The sequence below is a fragment of the Martes martes genome, assembly GCF_963455335.1.
Source record: "Martes martes genome assembly, chromosome: 11".
In the NCBI taxonomy this organism is placed as follows: domain Eukaryota; kingdom Metazoa; phylum Chordata; class Mammalia; order Carnivora; family Mustelidae; genus Martes; species Martes martes.
In genome coordinates this window covers 51,917,970-51,941,145 of record NC_137899.1, presented here as the reverse complement: position 1 = coordinate 51,941,145, position 23,176 = coordinate 51,917,970, and the positions used below count along the sequence as shown (strand labels likewise).

Genomic DNA, 23,176 nt, shown 5'->3' with positions numbered 1-23,176 from the left:
AAATGATTTGCTCATTTATTGAGTATTGTAATATGACAGAAACCATTAGTGGTAATGAGGATACAGAGACACAGAGATAAGGAAGATACTCTCCTACTTAGGATACTCTATTGTAATTAATATTGAGGTTGATTCTTCATTCTCCATCCCAGCACTCCCTCTTGCTATTACAGGACTAACCTCAGGGTGCCTGGGTGGCTCAGTCAGTTAAGCATCTGCCTTCCCCTCAGGTCATGATCCCAGGGTCTTGGTATCAAGTCCTCCATCGGGTTCTCTGCTCAGCAGGAGTCTGCTTCTCCCTTTCCCTCTGCCTGCTACTCTCCATGCTTGTGCTCTCAATCTCTGTCAGATAAATAAATAAGAGCTTAAAAAATGCATTTATAATAGGACTGACCTTGGTGACAAGGTTATAATGATTTTCCAAGTCAAATATAATAATTCCATCTCCCTTTTAAGTGATTGGTTCAGGAAACCAGAATTAAGTCAATCAGGGTCTTTAAATGTCCTTGACATAATTCTTGTTCATAGGTGGATGCATAATCCAGTTTTTAGGAGACCTATGGGCAGATTGATTGATACGCAACTTTATTTTAAAGAAAGATTTGAGGCAGCCTACAGATGTGGATGCAAAGTAGCAGGATAAAGAATAAACTGATAAAGAATTGAGAATAAGGGAATAAAAGAATAGTGAATAGCTACTAGAAGAAGCAAATTTAATCCTAATATTCCTAGGAGAAAAAGCAAAAAAGAAAACATGTATAGTTGTAAGAATCACCAACCAATTGCATGGGAAGAACTACAATAGCTTACACTTATAAGTAGTTATGTTCCAAGAACGGTTCTAAACACTTATGATATACGAATTTATTTAATTCACATTAACTGATTTAATCTACAGCACAACCCTATAAGGTGGGTGAAATTTTCATCCCTGCCTTTGAAATGAGAGAGAGTGAGGCCCATAAAGTTTAATTAAATTATTGAAATCTCAGATCTAATAGGTGACAACTAAGAAAAAGATGAAAACAAATGTGCTCAGGGGAAGCACAGTAATCCTAATACATTGTCAGACAGAAATGCCTCTCCAGGGTCCTTCTAAAGGGAGATTTTGCATTATAATAGTTAACTTGCTTGTGCAGTAATGCAGAAAATTCCATGGCAGATAAATAAGATTATTTTTTAAATGTAGGGAAAAGTCTGTGAAGGATAAGATTTAGAAGTAAAGTCTGGATGCACTAAAGGATCTTTGTATTTCTTCACAGTGGTTATGATCCTTTTCTCTGACAGATGAGTAAGGTTTTAAGTTTCAAAAATACAGGCTTAAGCTGATTGTGAAATGAATCCTGCATTGGGGACTGGAAAATCTACTCACCTAGCAACTATTGTTCAAAGATACATACTGTATACCTATTTCTAATTTGCTATTTGAGGTTTCCAGTAGAATTATTATTTGAGAAATATTATTTCTTAAAATAAATAGAACATATCGTCTTCCATGTATTTCCTTCGTCATCAATGTCTTGGATTATTTTCCACTAAGACAATGGTTCTGTCATTAGAATCATGGGTAAATCTCCGGCACTGATTTATTAGGCATGTGACCCAGGTAAACCTGGGCCCTTTTGGTAGTATCCCCTCCTCACACCTGAGTTACTCAATTTCCCCCCCAGGCTTTCTCCTCCTGGTCATTAAAAGCCATTATCAGGAAGGGATCTGAACAACTTGCTTCCACTAAGGTTAAATACAGGTGAGGCTTAATATCTCCTTACATTTTAACCACGGAACGAACCTGAAGAATCTAGTCACCGAATATGGAGATTGTCTGACCTAGCTGGCCTAGCCTTCTAAAGAAATATTACGAGATGAGAAAGGAGAATAAAGAAGAGAGAAGCAAAGGGATTAAGGTTCAAAAGTTAAAGTTTATATTTCGTTGTTATTCAGATATTAGAAGGAAAAATATTTCTCGTAAATGAAAAGGTGAATATTTTCACTATAATATCACAGCATCATAGATGTTGTAATTTATTTATTTTTTCCTAAAGAATTTCAAATGTACAACAGTGATAAAAAACCAAACTTGCTTTTGAAGACCAGTGCAACTCAATGTCTTATCCACAGATCAATACCTTCTATGAACTCTTTGCTATTGGTCAGTGAGCCATATAGACATTGAGAATAAAAATGTAAAAGAGATCATTTCAGGGCAGTTTGACAGAATAAGTTTATGTCTATTGCAACAAATAATTTTAAAAATTGGGGGTTTTTTTGGTCTTTCTAAAAATACCATTTTTCTAGCAATTCACTTATTGTATTTTACAATAAGTAGAATGTAGAATTGGTCTACAATGGATTGAATATTTTTAAGAAACAAAAAGAACTATCTTTTCTCCACAGTTAGTTTGAGAAGCACTATGTTATAGCATAAATAATTCTGTGTTAAGTAGGATACTGTCATATTTTATTCTAATACAAATAAATGGAACCAGGTATAAGAGGTTTAAAACTATTTCCACTAATTCAACTTTTCTATATGTGTGTGTATGTGTGTGAACTAGGAAAAGATTTTCATTGTCTGTGTGATCAAACATATATCCAAGAATTATACTTGAGAAATACTGTAATCAGGTAATAAAAATACTACATGATAGAAGATAAAAAAATTTTCTAGGAGTTGTTAGAACTCTAACCAAGGAAGCGATGTCTACTAGGGCTGTTGCATTTTTGGCAAATGGCTGACAATGGAGAAATAATTAATAAAATCATAAAAATTTGGAAATCACAGAATCCTCCTTCTTCGTTTTGACAGATGAGCTCAGAATAAGGAAGAAATTGTTGAAACTAAAAAGATGAACTGGTGGGTGAGAACTGCAGTTCCCATTATATATACAGTTCACATATATAAATATATCTTTGTCGCTATTTTGTAATATCCAGAATCAGATAATATTAGAGTGAGAAGAAATCATCACTATGAAATAATACTGCTTCTAAATTTTAGAAATAAGACAACCAAACACCTAGAAGGTTAAGTGAGCATGCCTAAAATTGCTCAGTACTTAGAAAAGGAAGACGACCAGGAAGATTAGAATTCCAACTACTCTGATTCCCATTTCAGTAATATTATGTGGCACCATGTTATGGGACTTTCAAGTGAGCTACTGTGTTAATTCCTCAGGAAGAGTCTTCTATTCAGTGCTTAAAGTAGTATATTTCATAAGAATGAAGCTTTTCTTTTCTTCCACACATCAATGAAAAAATAAGTTTTATTTAACAAAACAAACAATTAACCATAATGACAGGACCAGAGGAATTTTGCGAAATAAAGATGATGCATTTGGGTGAATGATACAATTAATGAAAATGAGAGAATTTCAGGGTTAGAATAAACCTCCACTCAGTGAAACTATCAGCTCAGTGGAACTATCATCTAGCCTACACTCAAAAAGAATGGTAATAGATCCAAATCTGACATTTCTATGTTTTTGGACTTGTAAAAACTGTGCTGATTTATAAAAACAGAGGTTATTTCCTGAGTATTTCTATAAATCAGATACCAAGCTAGCCATTTATTTAAAAGCTTCATAATAACCCTGTGAAAAAATATTATTACCCATTTTTACACATGGGATAATTAGAGGTGAGAGAAGTCAAGTAAGTTGTACGTGTTACATTGCTTATGGGAGATCGGACTACAATCTGCTTACATACGCTTCATTCATATCTATCATACCATATTGTGGTTTAGCTAATTAGTCAAGGTGGCATTAAAGGCAGCCAAGAGGGCCCTGGAGTCAGATTCAAATCCAGCTCTTCCTGCACAATAACTGTGATTCTGGGAAAGTTATTCAACTTCCATGTGCCTACTATCTCCTGTCCTATAAAATGGCAGGGGGCTATGGTGAGGATTTCTAAGTATTTGGCATACAGTAAGGACTCAATAAATGTTAGCTATCATTACCAAAGCTCAAGGAGCCAGCTCAAGCTAAAGTAGGCCTCTGGTTGTCCTGGGCACAGCAAAATCAATTTATTAACTCTGCCATCCCTGTCTTCCCATCTGTAGGCTCTCCACCTGGTGGGAAGAAGGCAATCCAGCTTTTATAGTATTTTTCAAACAAGTTATTCTATTTCTCCTGCTGAGGTGAACAGGCTCAGACATCCTTCACACTAGAATTTGGCTGGAAGTATCAGCTTCTGATTCTCCCAGGGGTTATCAGGATAACTTTATAAACAAGAAAAGAGAAATATTTGAAGATGGTAATGAAATAATAAGGTTGTAAACGAAATCCATATTCACCGTAAGAAACTCTGAATACCATTGCTTCTTTTTTTTTTTTTAAGTTTTTTAATTTATTTATTTGACAGACAGAGATCACAAGTAGGCAGAGAGGCAGACAGAGAGAGAGGAGGAAGCAGGCTCCCCACTAAGCAGACAGCCCAATGGGGGTCTCCATCCCAGGACCCTGGGGTCACAACCAGAGCAAAAGGCAGAGGCTTTAAACCACTGAGCCACCCAGGCGCCACTGAATACCATTACTTCTTCTTCTTCTTTTTTTTTTTTTTTTCAATTTTTTATTTCTTTTCAGCGTAACAGTATTCATTGTTTTTTCACCACACCCAGTGCTCCATGCAATCCGTGCCCTCCCTAATACCTACCACCTGGTCCCCCCAACCTCCCACCCCCCGCCCCTTCAAAACCCTCAGGTTGTTTTTCAGAGTCCATAGTCTCTCATGGTTCACCTCCCCTTCCAATTTCCCTCAACTCCCTTCTCCCCTTACTTCTAATAAAGAAATGCATTGTTTAGAACAGTGGTTCTCAAAAGTGACATCAGCCTGAAAAGCTCTCAGGGTTCCAGTTGGACTTAGGGTGACCCAAAGCCAATTACAGCAGGATCTCTGAGGATGGAGCTGAGGTATCAGGGTTTTTTGTTTTGTTTTGTTTTGTCTTGTTTTTTAAGCTCCCAGGGGATTATAACATGTGGCCAAGGTTGAGAATCACTGCTTTAATGCTACAAAGTAAGGGAAAAAAAAAATATCCCGAGGTTGAGTCTGGAAATCTGCATTTTCAGAAAATAATCCAGATGACACTGATGATTGGTCTTTTGGAAATCACTGGTTTATAACACATGACACCCCAATAAATAGCGGAGGGCCTATATTCACACTTACAGAGTCTGAGGAAACATTGCCAGTGAAGCTTTCAGACAGAAAATATTTGGTAATAGCTTGGATTTTGGTTCATGAAACTGGAAATAGATTCTTAAGATATCACTATTTATGAACCTATAAACAACATAAAGGAATTAGAGATTTAAGGTGAAATTTAAATGTGTATTTCCTGCTTCCATTATATTGAAATCATAACCCTTGATATTGAACCAACATAATTTGTTTCTTACCTACCAGAAATTATTTTCATATGCAAATTGTATGAAACTCAGCCTTTATAATAGAGAAGAGACAGCACCAAAATCACAGCTATGTAGCAACCAAGCAAAAACAGTGCTGATTTATGAAACTTCACAGACTTAGAAATAGAAACAAAGCACTAAATATTCATGAAATCCCATACAGTGCTTGCACATAAGTTACATCTCAGTGATTTGTAACTTAGTTATAGGGAAAAAATAATAATCTGAGCACATCCCAACATATGGAACCTTTCAAATGTTGAGTTTCACTAATTTCCAGTCTTACTTTGGTCATAAATTTGGTCTTTTTTGGTCTTCTTTGAGTCATAAATAAATTATGAATATGCTATAAATGGTTAGCTATAATCTAAACCTCCCAAAGAAAAGTAAGCAAAGATTTCATCAGCAAAACAAGAGAGTAACTATGGAAAGAAGAATTTAATGAAAATCTTCTCTGATTGCAATGCTTTTTAAAAGTGGTAAAAACTCCAGCGCCTGGGTGGCTCAGTTGGTTGGGCGTCTACCTTTGGCTCGGGTCATGATCCCAAGGTCCTGGGATGAGTCCGCACTGGGCTTCCTGCTCAGCAGGGAATGTGCTTCTCCCTCTGCCCCTCCTGCTTGTGATCTCTCTCTCAAATAAATACATAAAATCTTTAAAAAACAATAAAAGTGGTAAAAGCTCTTTAAACACACAAAGACTGAAGTGAAAGAAGCAAGTAAAATTCTGTCACTCAACAAAACAACATCATAAACCTACCATGCAAACAGAGTTAAAATAAGAAAACAATCTGTGCCATGTACTCTTTGAATTAATCATAAATTCAAGAAATAATCTGAGAGCTAATAAAATAATCAAGAAAATATTAAATTTCATTGAGTTACCCTGCCAATTTTGGTTCTAGTTTCATAACATAATTATCTCAATTTTATTTAACTATACTAATGACAGATTTAGACTTCAAATACAAACACTGTGCCTACAACCCACATTTAAAGTAGAAAGGTTAGAAATATATCACTGGTGAAATATAACAATTCAACCCAAGATCTGTTTATTTATTTCAGACACACTGAGTTTTCAAAAAATATATAATTCAATTAATTGCTAAAAATCACTTCTATTCATTTTTTCTTTTGCAACCTGTGATTTTTTTCCTTCAATGTGTAATAAACCATAATTAACTCCAAGTAGCTCTGAAACATAGTGTTATTTTTTTAACAACTGTTAAAGAACTTTAATTAGAAAAAAAATTATAATTAAGATACACTCTTCGTGTGTGTGCCTGTGAAGGGAGGGTACTTGTTTTCAGATGGCCTTAGTTTACCTGTGACACAAATATATGGTCAGAGATAATGTACCAGCTCCATTGAGATGCTTTTACTGTTCTTAAAAAAGTAAGTGTGATACTGAGATGTATGAATACTAGTTAAGCATTAGGAATGTGAGGTGACATAGCTAGTGTAATACGTTGGTCGGACCCACATGAGCACCAATTATATAGATTTAGAAATTTGAAAGAGAGATGTAGACAGCAGTAAAAATGATCAAAGGCAATAAAAATAGAAACTCTAATGAAGGCCTTGACAAAATGAGATTATTCAGCAAAGGAAACTTTTAATAATAGTTCTCAAGTATATGAAGAGGATGATATCAGCAGCTCTTCATCTTTACTGAGGAATGAATAAGCAAGAATGAGATTAAACTTTAGGAGAGAAGACTTAAGTGAGATATAATAGAATTTCCCAAACGAGTTATATTTTTAGAAAGAGCAAATCATCAAAAGGGTCTGTGGAATTTCCTTCCCTGGAGATATTTATACACAAGGCATATTTTTCTTTGTTCAAGACACTTCAGTGATATCTTGCTGAGAGAAATAGTCTACTATCATAGAATCCCAAGATAGAAAGATCATGTTTCGCAATCACCATTTATGCTATATAGTGTACTAAAAATGGAGACCGAATATATAGTTATAAGGATTAAATATTAAAATAGTCAAAAGAGTTTATGATCTATAGTAAAAATATGCTTAATCCCTGTTAAATAACCTAAGGAAAATGAGAAACCATTCTCTTTTAGTTAACCAATAATTTTCTGCATGGCCATATGACGAAACTTTTTTTTCAGGGACCTTAATCTATTGTTACATATGGAGAGAGCCTGCTATCATAAAGATGCACAAAAAAGACAGTGACTTCCTGGCTTTCACCTGACACAGAATTCATGGGTAAAAACTCACTCTAGTTCAAGGAGTCAGGTGGAACCATGCACTATTTGAAGAGGCATACCTTCAGCATGTGACCCTCTCATCACAGGTCACTGTAATCCCATGGGAGAGAGAGGGATAAACAGTAATTTGCGAGTTCTGCTACACTGGTCTTGTCCCTCCAGGAAGAAAAATAGCAAGTGAAGAAGAATCTGGAACAGGTCTCCACATAGACCATTTCTGTATCCCTTTTCAAAATTTTCAACATCTATCTATATCCTATATACATAAATAGCTAATATTTATAAAGTACATGTGATACACATATAGTATATAAAGCACTATTATTAATGGTTTATATTTCTTCTACTTATTTAAGCCTCATGGTCTTCAGAAGTTGGAAATATTGTTGTTATCCATTTTATAGAAGAGGAAACTTTGGCAAAGATATGTCAAATAATTTGTCCAGAGCCACCCAGCTATGAAGCTATTGAGGTAGGATTCACACCCAGGCAGTCTGGCACCAGAACCTCTGTGCAAATTCTTAACCTCAAACTGCTTCCCTGCAGTTAGATTGAATAAATAGAAAATGAGAAATCAACCATTTCCATTCTACTCCTCATACTGGGAAACATCATTAATCACTATTTTTCTAGGCTCCAAACACAGAGCAGGACCCTCCAAAGTTAATGAAAATAAAACATTGCTTTAAAAATATATACAATTTTCAAGAAATAAAATAATAGCTTATTGTCATAAATTCATTTATCCACTGGCAAAATCTCCTTTCTTATGTCTATGAAAGGAAGAAAACAGATTGACACTAATAAGCTGTTTCTTGTTTTTCATTGTAGTTTATTTGAAATGAGAGCTCATGAATTGAATTGATAAGAAGTAAATTAACATATAAGGATATGAAGCAGAATGTATTTACACAAAAAGTGACTGTTGGTGAAGTAAACTGCTAAAGTCAACAATTGCAAGTAACATTTAAAAAGACAAATTACTAGAAGTTAGTATATAGGATATACATTCATTATATGCCTTTGGTCTCTTTTACCAACAATTTTGAGTTGATCAGAAATGTAATTATGACCTTGATTTTAAAGGTCTTAGCAGACATGGGGAATCCACTTTGGAACTCTAAATCTAACTACAATATCACAAGCCTCTGCTAGCTAATTCCAAAAATTAGCCCTGTCTGAAAGCATCCAACAGCAATTTCTGATACTTGTTCAGACCTACAGGTTTCTGTTACTTACACAAGATTCTGCAGGGGATTTGTCCGCTCCAGTCCCTTCATCAGCTACCATGGTGCTGCCTCTGCTACCACTGATCTTCCTGAGATGGCTTCTCCTCAGGGACACATGCTCTCTGCCAGTGACAGTGGCTGCTTGCTGCCTCTACCATTCCGTCCTCAGGGAGAGAATCCGAGCACAGGCTCATCCTAAATTCCAGATCCAAGAGCTAAGACTAGTTGTCATTATTGTAGGTTTCAGTTTCATTGACTTCATGGGTCAAGAGTTATGGAAGTTAAGGACCAGGGTCTGCCCAAGGAGAGGATTCTCATAGGAGACCTTGTACTCATTAAATCGAGACCCAAAAGTTTTCTATCTTCAGAATAATGGTGAACCAGAAGTAAACCTGCCACCGCAATTCACAGCAGAGAGGGATGACTTGTTGTGAGCAGAACGGACAGCAGAGAATACCGTTAGAAAGATGGGAAAAGGGTTTGGAGGAGGGGATCCCTGAGAAGTTGTTACATCTCCTGGCTAGTCCAGGGAAACCTGAGTGCTGCATGTGGTTTCAGGTGGTCCCAGACTAATAGCAGTTCCATGCAGGAGTCAAAAACAAATTCTTTCTGGAAGAAGAAACTTTCATTCCAGACTCAAGGAATTTCCTCATATAAAATTTCACATGTCATGAGGGTACATAGTTAAACATAAGCAAGCACCAAATAAAAAAGCCAACATGAGCAAGAAAAATAGACAGCAGATATAGATTCCAAAAACCTCATACACTGGAGTTACCAGATACATCTACGACACATCCATTTTACTAGGTTTAAAAAATTAGATTGATACAAGAACAAGTGTGAAGATAGCTTCAAGAACAAAACTCTAAAAACCACCCCTTTAGAATTGAAAACAAAATTAAACAAATGTTTTCAAAGGAGAAATACAATAACTAAAATTAAACTCAATAGATATACACACCCTTTAGAGTAGCCAAAATTTAGAACACTGGCAATACCAGATGCTGGTGAGGTGGAGCAACAGGAACTTTGATGCATTGATGGTGGGAATGCAAAATGGTACAGCCACTTTGGAAGACAGTTTGGCAGTTTCTTATAAAACTCAACCCACTCGTACCATATGACCCAGAAATCACACTCCCTGGTATTTACTCTAAGGAGTTGAAACTTTATGCCTACACGAAAACCTCCACATGGATGTTTATAGCAGATTTATTCATAATTGCCAAAGCATGGAAGGAACCAAAATGTCCTTCAGTAGATGAATGGATACATAGACTGTGATTTATCCCAGCAATGGAATATTGCTTAACACCAAAAAGAAATCAGCTATTTGTGAAGAATTGAACTATATGTGAAGAAAATCTAAATGCATATTATTAAGTGAAAAAAGTCAATCTAAAAAGTCTGTGTACTGTATGATTCCAACAATATGACAATCTGGAAAAGGCAAAACCGTGGAGACACTAAAAAGATCACTGGTCGTCTGTTGCGAGGGAGGAGAAGAGAAACAAATGGGCAAAATACTGAAGATTTGGGGGTAGTGAAAATATTCTTTATGATATTATCATGATGGATATGTGTCATTATGTGTTTGTCCAAGCCTATGGTATGTACAACACCAAGAGTGAATCCTAAGGTAAATTACAAAGTTTGAGTGATATGTGTCAATGTGGGCTCAACCTTCATTTTAAAAAAAGTGCCATTCTGGTGAGTGGTGTTGATGATCAGGGAGGTTAGGCCCACACATCCTCACAATCTCTACCTTCTTCTCATTTTTCTAACCTTAAAACTGCTCTAAAACAATGTTTTAAAAAGTGACTTCCATCTACTGTTTTTATAGCACAATAGACCCAGATTAAAAAAAAAGAAAGAAAAAAAGAGTAAGCTGGAAGATAGGTCAGAAGAAGGGATTCAGAACCCAGCATAGGAAAACAAAACAAAACACTTTTTTAAAAAAGCTATAAAAGAGAGGTTCCTGGAAAATTGAATGAGAGATATATTTTAAGTTTCATTAGAGTTTTAGCAGTAAGAGAGAGAATTAGACAGGGTTAATATTTAAAGAAAAGTAAGAAGAATTTTTTTCTACCACCCAGGAAAAACACCAATCCACAGATTCAAGAAAACAAATGGATCTCAAACATGCAACTACTTTAAAAAAGTGCATACCTCAACTCATAACAGTGCATCTGCATCAGAAAGGGAAAAAAAAGAAAGAGAGAGAGAGAGAGAGAGAAAGAAAGAAAAAAGAGAAGGAGAAAAGAAGGAAGGAAGGAAAATCTTAAAAAGTGGCTGGAAGGAAAAAAGGTATTACCTTCAAAGGAGTAACTTCAAAGTAGGCTGAGTTCTAAACACAACAAAATCCAGGGAAAGGGAAAATGATGGCCTCAATGCACTGAAAGAAAATACCTGACAACATGGAACTGTGCACACAGCAAAAATATCTTTCAAGAATGAGGGTGAAATGAAGATATCACACCAAAGAATAATGAGAATTTTTCACCAGCAGTACCCTGAAAATTTGTAAGAATGTATTTTAGGCAGAAGGCAAATGATTCCAAATGGAAACTTAAGATGCAAGAATAAAAGAGGGGCAAAGAGAATAATACATAGGTAGATATACCTAAATGAACACTGATTATATAAACAACAATAATAATGTGATTGTGGAAGTAAAAAAAAGGAAGGAAGGAAAATGATAATACCTGGCCATTCTGTGTCAGGAAGGGATAAATCAAATTAAAGGACATGAAGTTCAATGGCATTTATTAGCAACACAACTAATACATGAACATACAGTAAGGCTAAAACTAAAAGGAAAATAAACCAAATACTATTCAAAAGATAGCTAATATAATTATATTACCACAGGACAAAATAGAATTTAAGGCAAAAGTTGTTACTAAAAAAAACAGTTTTACTTTAAAATGGTATCTCAATTCATCAAAAAGTTACAGCAAATTTTTAAGGTAACCAATATACCCCAAAATACAGAAAAATAAAAGATTTATAAAAGATACAGATATATATCAATAATAATTGTTGGAATTTTAAAATATTTCTCTTAGTATTTGATGAAATAGACCAAAAAAAATCAGTAGAGATATAGAAGACATAAATAACATTGTAAACAAACCACATCTAATGTGTGTGTACCTAACCACTCCAGAGTACACATGAGCACACATGGAATATTTATGAAAAGTCACCACTTAGGATCACAAAAATATTTCAGCAAATTTCAAAAGACTTAAATCAACTTAGAGCATGTTTTCTGAGTATAGTGCAATTAAGTGAAAAGCCATAAATAAGATATCAAAATTTCCTATACATTTGTAAGGAAACCCTGCCCAAAGAAGAAATTGCCATTAAAATTGAAAAATATTTTCCCCTGAACATCCATAGGAATACTATGAAAAACTACACACAGAGGCAGCTGGCGTCAGGACCTCAGGGTCATGAGATCCAGCACCCCGTTGGACTCCACACTCAGCGCAGAGTCTGCTTGCCCTTCTCCTTCCCCTACCGCTTGTTCTCAAGCACACTCTTTCTCTCTCTTGCAAATGAATAAATAAATATATATATAAAGTTTTGTAAAAAAAAAAATTACACACAAATCTTCAGTCAAAATACTGAGAAAAAATATATAACTTTAAATATTAATAATAAGCTAAGCCTTCATCTTGCGAAGTTTAAAAAAAGAACACCAAAATAAACACAAAGAAGGGATGAAATGAAATAATAAAAATAATCCTAAAGTCAACAAAGTTTAAAACAGACAGTGGAGAGTGCATCAACAATTTCAAACATAAGTTTTTTGGAAAGACTGATAAGATTAATAGCCTTCTGATGGAATTGATCAAAAAGGAAGAGAATAGATACAAAAACTTGATACTAGAAAGGACAAAGGGAATCATATTAAAGCTGCTACAGGTACTAAAAATACATTAAGAGGATATTATGGAAAGCATCAAGTCAGTAAATTTGAAAATTAAGATGAAATAGGAAATTTTGTTTAAAAAAATGTAATAAAACTGACAAAAAAGTAGAAATCCTGACTATGACCAATAACCTATAACCTGAATATAACAGATAACCATTAGAGAAATTGAATAGGTAGCCAAAAATATTTTGGCCTAGTTCCACATGTCATAACTTATACAAATCTTCCATATGATAGAAAAAGAAGAAATGCTTTCTAACTCGTATATAGCAAGCATAATCTTGTTTTCTCAAGTTAATAAGTAAAGACAAGAAAATTATGGGCCAAATTCTCTCATAAAGATACATGAAAAATTTGAATTAAACTCTTAGCTAACTAAATCAAGCAATATATTAAAAAGCTAATATATCATGATTAAATTGGATTTATCCCATGAATGTAAGGTTGGCTTAACATTAGTAAAGAAATCACTGTAATTTATCATATTAAGAAGTTAAACACAAGAAAATCATATTATAATCTCAAAAGATACAGGAAAAGCATTTGGCATAGTTCAGGTCCTTTTCTTGATTAAAGGGAAAAAAAAGAAACTTTCAGCAAACTAATAATAGAAAAAACTTTCTTAATCTAGTATTTTCTGGTAAAATACAACACACAAACATCATTCATAATGGTAAAACATTGAAGGTCTTTTCTTTTAAGATTTGGAACAAGGCAAGAATGACCACTGTTACCACTTAAAGTCAATCTGACTTCAGAGGATTCTAACCACCGGCAGAAGGCCAGATGAGGGAAAAGTACAAGGAACAGAAAGAAGAACCATATTGCCATTTATTTCCAGGTGATATAATGTCTTATAGAGAAACTGCTAAAATTCACAAATAAATTTTAATAATGGACACAATATTTAGATAATCAAGTATATTCCTATATAACAGAAAAAAAACAATTTCAATAAATACCATTCAAATCTTGTCAAAATTAAGTATCTGGAAATAGCTAAAAAACATATAGAAAAATATTTATAAGGAAAGACTTCTACAAAAATTTATAAAAACTTACTTTCATTTTAAAGAGTAATTAAATGGAAAGAAATAGTTTGTTCATGGATTGGAAAACTCAGTATTAAAAAGTCAATTTCACCCCTAAATTGATTCATAGATTTAATGCAATTCCAATAAAAATCTAACAAAAATTTTGGTGGAACTTGAAAGCTAATTCTAAAATTTGAGTGCAAGTCTGAAGGGGTAAGAATAACCAAGATATCCTTGAGGAAGAACAATGTGGAGGCCTTAAGGTTTTGGTCATTCTAACATATATTTGATGGAGATATTCTCTTGTTTTTGCTTAATTTTTTAATAAACTGATACACAATGACTTCCTCCCAAAGAGCAACATCAAATCAAACCGGAAAATATTTACCCTATACAATGCTTAGTATCTAATGACAACCAAGCAGTCTTCAGAGCATGACAAAAAGATCTTTCTCAATGGCAAATACTGTAAAAAAAACTCAAGGAGGGGAATTGTATAATAAGTTGGAGAGCCTCTTAGTTTTTACCCTATTTTTACTAGACTAATTGGTAGAAATTGGTTTTTAGGTATTCAAATGCCCAATGGATTTTTTAAATTCTCAAAATAATAAGAGTTCATATTCTACATGTACTTGTCAAAATATTTCTGGAACATAACACAGGTATTTCAAGTTGAAGTGTGTATGTTTATAGTTCTTAAAGAATTATGTGATATTTGAAAAGCCAAATCATACACAGAAAAAAAGGATAAGAGAGAAAATCTAGAAGCAAAATTAAAATGCCACATCACAAGGGCTAGAGAAATGAGTCAAAGAGAAGAAGTCAATTATACCTTTGATTTTCCCAAATGACAAAATAAATGTCAATGAAATAAACCAGTGGCTTTCAAAAGTGGGTCACCAGAAGGGCAGGATTAGCATTATGTGGTATCTTAGTAGAAACACAAAGCCTGTGGCTCTACCCCAGACCTAATGGTCAAGAACTGTGGGAACGTGGCTCAGGAATGTATATTCTGATAATCCCTCCTAGAGATCCTGATGTCCTTCAAGTCTGAGAATCACTGAACCATTCCAAACCATACCTCACTCATTTTTTTACTTATGTGAATGGATAATTGGTCTTAATTTTTATTATGAGGATTAAACAACTGGTCACCATTGAAAAGAAAAAAATACAATGTCTTTAAAATAGGTTTGAATAGCATACATGGGCCTTGTGTTTTGTCAAAATAAAATTAACATGAGTATCTTTTCACTAATTTCATGAAACTAATATTCTACACAAGAAGAGAAAGATCTATCATCAAAACCTGCTTTAGAAGACTTGAAAACATTTCACATAAATATTAGGGAGATATTTCTCATTTGCAATTTACTAATTATGGAACCTCTCCATATACTGCTTCATCTATCATTGCAATTATATATTACTTAACACAAGGAACATCACTTTTATTCCAAGATTATTATTTCATGCTAGGATTTTTAAACTCTCCAGAATTTGTTTTAAATTTGAGAGTGTTTCAAAAATATCCTTATGCGTCTACAATAATACACTCAGAATTAAAGTGACATTTCTGAATCACAAAATTTTCTCCTTTTCTCCTATTTGTTTCACTCAGCTTTACCTAATCACTATCTTCACATCTATTGTATGAAATGACAGATTTCCAACTAAAAGCTCAGTAAACGCACACAGTAGTCAACTCTAATTGTAAAAAATTACAAAACAAACTTTAAAGCATTTCTACCAATGTAAAGCTCAGTGGGAAATTTTCTCAAAGTATTGCGGATGATTATTATGAGCAAAATAAATGAGGTAAGGTAATGTTACAATAACGATCTGGAACTGTGAGTCAAATGAGTAAGATTAAAGGCACAAAGAAACTCTTCCTAATAAACAAGCAGATAACTGCTGGAAAGAAAAATATGTTCCTTGTTTGAAATTAACTGCCAAACATTCTCAACCTACACAAAGCTGTCATAAAGGACATCTAAATCTGTCCTTGTTTGTAACATGTGTTGTGACAAGATTTGACAGTTTATCAAAGAACTATAATTGCCACCTAAACATCTAGCATTTTGTCAACTGCAAGTATGTTTAGTGAAAGCATTTATTTTACTTAAAATACAACAACTGTTTTTCTCTACTTTCTAAAAGAATTGACTGAATTTCTTTTCTCCTTAGCTGATCAAGCTGCATCAGGGCTCTCTCTTTGAATTATTTATGTCAGAATTGGGAAGGGTAAAAGAATAATCAGTAAAGCAAGAAACTATTTCCAAGGGAATACACACACACACACACACACACACACACACACACACATATATATATTTTTCTGGCTATTGACTCAAAAGACCTTCAAAATGTAGCAATTCTCACAGATCTGTAGAGATGACATTTAAATACACTTGCCTTGGGAAGAAGAAAGATAGGCATTTTCTCTATACCACAATTTATTTATCCAGAGTAATTTATTAAGAGATGATGTCTTAAATATAGAGAATGTGTTCTTCAATAGGCATTATTCCTACCCATAACTTCTGTTCGAAACAGCCAGTGATAAGATAGATGTCTTTATCAACCTACAGAGACCAAGGTAAACAGGAGCTAAATCCCCTTGCAACAGATTCACATAACAGAAATGTCAGAGTAATAAAGATATTTCCATGACACTGCCAATCATTCATTTCTTTTCAGAAATAATTTTTTGGAGAATTTTCTAGTCTCAAGTTTGGGGCTTTGTTCTTTGTTGTAGTTGTTTGATAACACAAAGTAACATTTTTGGCAAAAGTTTCTGCCTGACTTTTAAATTTTTCCTTCATTCTCATAAACCTCAAAGAAAAATGATAGATTGAGAAAAACCCTATTTGGAAATTCAGGAATCCCATATTTTAGTGCACACTCTGCCTCTAATTAGCTGTTTGATCCCAGACAAGTTGCTTCATTTCTCTGGGTCTCAGCTCTCTGTCTGTGAATCAGGATGCTGGACTGGAAGGTCTCGAAGGCCATTTCCATCTTTAACATTTTATGATTTCAGACAAATCCCTGGAACTACGAGGTGTTGCAACAGCCAGAACTTGGAGCAAAAATAGCAGCAAGACAAAAATTTCTCCTACTTAACACCTCAAGGAAAATGCAACCAACTATGTGTTTTTAATGTTTACATTAGCATTCAGTCCTATTTAGGTAATAATAAGTCTATTTAAAAATCTGTTTTGTTTTTCTTTAAAAAGTGAAAAATGTGTGACACGTTGAGAACACTAAGAGAAAAATCATTTTAATTGAAGCTGCAAGTACTTTTTAGTGCTGCTAAATTAAGCCACAGAATTTTCTTTAGAAATCACTGTATGTAGTCAGGCTGAGGAAGAGAATTATATAGTATAGATGGTTCTGCTGATTTTATGATAGGAAGGAACATGAATGGAGGGCTGTGGACAGAAATGACCTGGCAATGGACTGAAAACCATAAAGTGTCTGAATTAAAAACTGGGCAGATGCTGATGTTGGAGAAAGATGTGACTGGATCAGCAGCAGGACATTTTGATTTAGTCTTTTTGACATAGCTGTTTACATGGCTTTATAATAGTAGCACATTTAATATAAATACATTTTTTTCCCTAGCAAAATATTGTGTTTCACAGACATTGTCAAATCTTCCCATTTCTGTTGCCTACTCCAATTCCTGAGCTTATCCTATCAGTGAAACCAAAACCAGTGGGGGAGCTCAAAAGTAGGGTGTGAAAATATATTCAACAAATTATTTAGGAATTTCAAAATACAAAAAAATGGTTCCTTGACTTTAGGCTAAATCAAAATGTTTCAGAAACAAATGTCAGTCACACAACTGGTGGGATAAAAATGTATGATCTATATCTGATGCCTCCATTATTTTTATGACACAGTTTGCTATTGAAATTCCTGGTATCTGTTGTCCCTTCCACTTCTTTCCCCATTACTCTAAACCCCAATGCACTTTAGTTAAGTACTTAAGCTATGTACTTAAAATTTGCTACCACTTAATCATCTTATATGTTTTATTAGTGCTTTTTTAATTATAGAAAGTAATGGAAGTTCAAATACTACATTGATAAATGGCAATAAAATGTGACAGCCCTCCTTCACCCCGAACTCCCACCCATCTACTCCCTCCTTCACCCCAAACTCCCACCCACCTACTCTCTCCTTCACCCCAAACTCCCACCCATCTACTCCCCTCTCCAAAGATAATCATAATAAAAAGAACCTCCACAATGATTTGATGTTTTTACTATTACTTATTACTTACTACTTATTAAATACATAAATTTCATATTATATATATCTTTTCAACTGTGTTTTTTACAGTTAGAAATACCTTGGAGATATTTCCATATGACTACACATAAATCAGCTTCTTTAATGGCTGCTTATGTGATAATTTACATTATATGATAATACATTATATGTAACTTACCTATTGATGAACATTTATTAGTTTCCACCTATTATAAGTAATTCTAGAGAGACTACTATTTGTCAATCACTATCTTATATTCTGTAAATGGTACAACACTTGACACACAGAATACCTGAGGAAGTATTGACAGAATGAATTAATACAGCAACAAATAACATTATCAATGTATTTTGGGGATGCCTGTGAATATTCCCATTGAGTAGATTCCTAGAAACAGATACATCCAATTAAAGGTTAAACAAAATTTCCCTTGCAAAATTTATACACTTAACACATTCTATAACAACAGAGATGTTATCTAATAGTTTGGGCCCACCTGATGTGTGGAAATGATTGGCATTTTCCTGATTACTAGCATTTTTTCATATGTTTATAACATCCTCCCCTACCCACCCCCTAAACTATTTATACTACTTCCAAACTATTTTGCTCATCTTTTTCCTTACTCGGTCGGAAAGAATACTGCCTAAACTATATTCTGTACTTTTTCTCCAGTCTGTAACTATCCTTTTAAACATATACATCTTTCATGCTGCAGAAGTTCTACATTTTTATGTGTTTGAATTTGTTTCGCAGCCGTAGGAAACTACTATAGACACCAATAGAAGAAAAAAAAATCCATGAACTGAAGAAAGACTTGATTTTTTTAGTTTAGAAGTGTGAAGTGGGTGCCAAACAGGAATTTTTTTTCTGAAGACCCAAGGTGCACGTAGAGCGGTTGGAGGCCGGAAGTGGGACTGTAACCGCCCAGTAACAACCGGAAGTCCTTATCCAGCCAGTGGTCGGAATTCGGTTGGGATCCTGGCAGCCGGGGTGATCGCTGGACATAGAGTGCCTGGAGTGATTGACCAAAATGCCAAATATCAAAATCTTCGGTGGCAGCTCCCACCAGGACTTATCCCAGAAAATTGCTGACCGCCTGGGCCTGGAGTTAGGCAAGGTGGTGACCAAGAAATTCAGTAACCAGGAGACGTGTGTGGAAATTGGCGAGAGCGTGAGGGGAGAGGATGTCTACATCGTGCAGAGTGGTTGTGGCGAAATCAACGATAGCCTAATGGAGCTTTTGATCATGATTAATGCCTGCAAGATCGCTTCAGCCAGCCGGGTTACCGCCGTCATCCCATGCTTCCCTTATGCCCGGCAGGATAAGAAGGATAAGAGCCGGGCCCCAATATCTGCCAAGCTTGTTGCGAATATGCTGTCTATAGCAGGTGCAGACCATATCATCACCATGGATTTACATGCTTCTCAAATTCAGGGCTTTTTTGATATCCCAGTAGACAATTTATATGCGGAGCCAGCTGTCCTGAAGTGGATAAGGGAGAATATCTCTGAGTGGAGGAACTGCATTGTTGTCTCACCGGACGCGGGTGGAGCTAAGCGAGTGACCTCCATCGCAGACAGGTTGAACGTGGACTTCGCCTTGATTCACAAAGAACGGAAGAAGGCCAACGAAGTGGACCGCATGGTGCTAGTGGGAGACGTGAGGGATCGTGTGGCTATCCTTGTGGATGACATGGCTGATACCTGTGGCACAATCTGTCACGCAGCTGACAAACTCCTCTCAGCAGGAGCCACCAAAGTTTATGCGATCTTGACTCACGGAATCTTTTCCGGGCCAGCCACTGCTCGCATCAACAGCGCATGCTTTGAAGCAGTGGTAGTCACCAATACCATACCTCAGGAGGATAAGATGAAGCAGTGCTCCAGAATACAGGTGATCGACATCTCCATGATCCTTGTGGAAGCCATCAGGAGAACTCACAACGGGGAATCTGTTTCCTACCTATTCAGCCATGTCCCTTTATAACAGAATTCTGTTTTTAAATAAAATAAGACAAAAATTAAAACATACCTTGCTCCTTGTTTTTGTTTTTGTTTTCTTGGAATTTGATGGAAAGTTCAGTAGAAGACCCAGCTTGCCCAAGTGTGACTTTCTACATCCCACATCGGGTATATTAGGGTTTATCTTAAGTCGAGGAAAGACAGATTGAGGATAATTGCTGGGATTTTATCTCTGGGTTGTCTCATTCTGGCTTCTTTGATTATTTTGTGAACCTTGCAGCTTTAACTACAGTTCAGCTACTGATTTCAGACTTTGAGGGTGTTGTGTGGAGGTGTTTGAAAGTGATAAGGGAAGTTTAGACTACATGTGAATGCTTCAGGATAAATAGCAACTACAGCCAACCTCAACCACCAACCTCACCACTACCCTTTCCTACCATCCTTTACTCCCTTTCCTCCCCCCTCTTCTGAGCTGTTCCCCTTCTCATTTGTCTCAAGTTCTTCAAGATGCATGCTAAACCCCTGCAAGACAAGAGTAGCAGCTTTCAGTTTGAACAGCCACTGGGTAGGATCATGAGAGGAAGCTGGAAAGTGCAGCCAATGCTTCTGAAAAGGAAGAAGAGGAATCTGTCACCATCTGTTTGGAGACTATGTATCTCGGATTCTCCACAGCGGGCAGGGGGAGGGGGAGAGAGTGGATAGAGAATCTCAAGCAGACTCCCTGCTGAGTGCAGAGCCCCCTGTGGGGCTTGATCTCAGGACACTGAGACCATGATCTGAGCTGGAACCAAGAGTTCAATGTTCAACTGATCTACCCAGGGACCACTGTACCTATAACTTCTAGTTTTACTTCCAAAACCTTGACCTTTTCCAGGACAAATATCCTGTTGGGTCCAAATGATCCAGTCTTCCGGAAAGCAAATCTACTTCCTGCTATGCAATCTCTTAACATTTGCATTAGATATTTTTGCTGTACCTTAATCTGAGCCTACTAACACCATGATTGTAGATTTTAGGTGATGTTATAGTGCCTTTTGATGAAACATTTATCTGTCATCCTTCCTTGTATTCAGTTGGCAGGTCAGGTGACCTCAGATTTATGTTTAAAAACTGGTATTGTTCTCCTGTTGGGGAAACTAATAGAATATCTGCATGTAGGTGAAAAAAATATATATACATCTAGACATATCATGAAATTTCTAATTTCCAAGAAAATGCAGACAGGCCTTAAAAGCGGCTAAAAGATAAAACATAGGTGATTTTAAAGGAACAGTGTTCAGAATGCTGTTAGATTTTTTCATTTGATCTCTCAGGCAATAAGCAAAATGGAAAAAAATTTTGCATTCTGAAGGACATTATTTTCAATCTAGATTTCTTGCCCAACCAAACTATCATTTAATTTTGAAGGCAGAATTAGGTCATTTTAATATATTAAAGGACTCTGGAAATTTGCCCCATAAATGCTTTCTGAAAATATCACTTGAGGATACTGAAAATAAAAAAATACATATACAACTAAGAGGAACACATGAATTAAAAGAGATAATGGTGAAACTTACATAAAAATAAGTTTTCATGAAGTTATTGTGAAGATTATCATAGTTAAGATAAAATTCACATAAAAATTGAGCCACAGTATAAAGCAAATTATTTTAAAATCTACAAATAAAATTCTAGATGATATCCAAAAAGCATTGGAGATTAGGAGATGTTAGGATTGGTCTAAGTTAATAATTTTATCTAGTTTGGGAAGGAGGTTACTGACACAATTGACATTATAGAAAAAAACTGTTTAAATATGTTTTCTAAAATTTAAGGACAGGTAAGATAAAAATGGAAAGAATTACTTGAAAATTCCTAGACAGAAAAAAAATGTGTAATGGCCACTATAATGGCAAAATGAACAAAGTAAAAAAATCCAGTTGAAGATAGGAAGTAAATAAGGAAGAAAACATAGCAAACAGAAAATGCCAAATATACTTTAAAGTCAACATATTAACTAAAGTCAATATGTTAAATTTATGAAAGAAACTAGATTGGGTAGCAAAATTTTCTAATTATAAGCTGTTTACAGAAGATACACCTAAACAAAAATTTTGATAAAAAGGAATGATGAAAAATATATCAAGTAAATGTTCACAGAGAGAAACTAGAAGGGATTTTTCAGTCAAAGTAAATGTGGAGTATGTTTTGCTGATTAAGCCCCTCCAATAAGTTATAGTCATCAAGAATCTTTATGCACCTAACAGCTCAACATTGAAATATAAAAAGAAAAACAAGTGAGAGTTTGAGGAGAAATGTATGAACAGAAGGAAATTTCAACAGAACTCTCATAAGTAAGATATCATTTTAATAACTACATATGGAAACTGAACAGATAATTCATAAATTCCAGCATGAGTGAAAACATTTATAATATTAAAAATATTCATAGGTCACCAAAAAGTCTTCATACATTTTTTAAAAAGAAATTTACAGGGGAGGAGTCAAGATGGCAGAGAAGTAGCAGGCTGAGACTACATGAGGTAGCAGGAGATCAGCTAGATAGCTTACCAAACCATTGCAAACACCTACAAATCCAACAGGAGATCGAAGAGAAGAAGAATAGCAATTTTAGAAACAGAAAATCGACCACTTTCTGAAAGGGAGGACCCGCGGAGAAGTGAATCCAAAGCGACGGGAAGACAGACCACGGGGTGAGGGGCCGGCTCCCAGCAAGCGGCAGAGCAACGGAGCACTAAATCAGGACTTTTAAAAAGTCTGCTCCACTGAGGGACATTGCTCCAGAGGCTAAAACGGGGTGACGCCCACGCGGGGCCAGCGTGGCCCTAGGTCCTGCAGGGTCACAGAAGGATACGGGGGTGTCTGAGTGTCGCAGAGCTCACAGGTATTAGGGGAAGCCGGCTACAGAGACAGAGCTGAGGAGTGAGCTCTCAGCTCGGGGTTACCTTGAACCGGTCGCAGGCTGGGTGAGCTCGGAGTGTGGCCAGAGGCCACGGAGACGGGAGCGATTGAGCTCTTTTCTCTGAGGGCACACTGAGGAGTGGAGCCCCGAGCTCTCGGCTCCTCCAGGCTGGAGACTGAG

The 23,176-nt window shown here is 35.6% G+C and overlaps 1 protein-coding gene across 1 annotated transcript; it reads left to right on the top strand.

Annotated features, from left to right (window-relative positions):
- Positions 1–19,159: 19,159 nt before the first annotated feature.
- PRPS1L1 (phosphoribosyl pyrophosphate synthetase 1 like 1) lies at positions 19,160–20,116 on the top strand (the record flags this gene model as incomplete). Its single annotated transcript, XM_080818835.1, has 1 exon — positions 19,160–20,116. One exon carries the CDS (start codon positions 19,160–19,162, stop codon positions 20,114–20,116), a length of 957 nt encoding a protein of 318 aa, XP_080674961.1.
- Between the last annotated feature and the right edge of the window lie 3,060 nt (positions 20,117–23,176).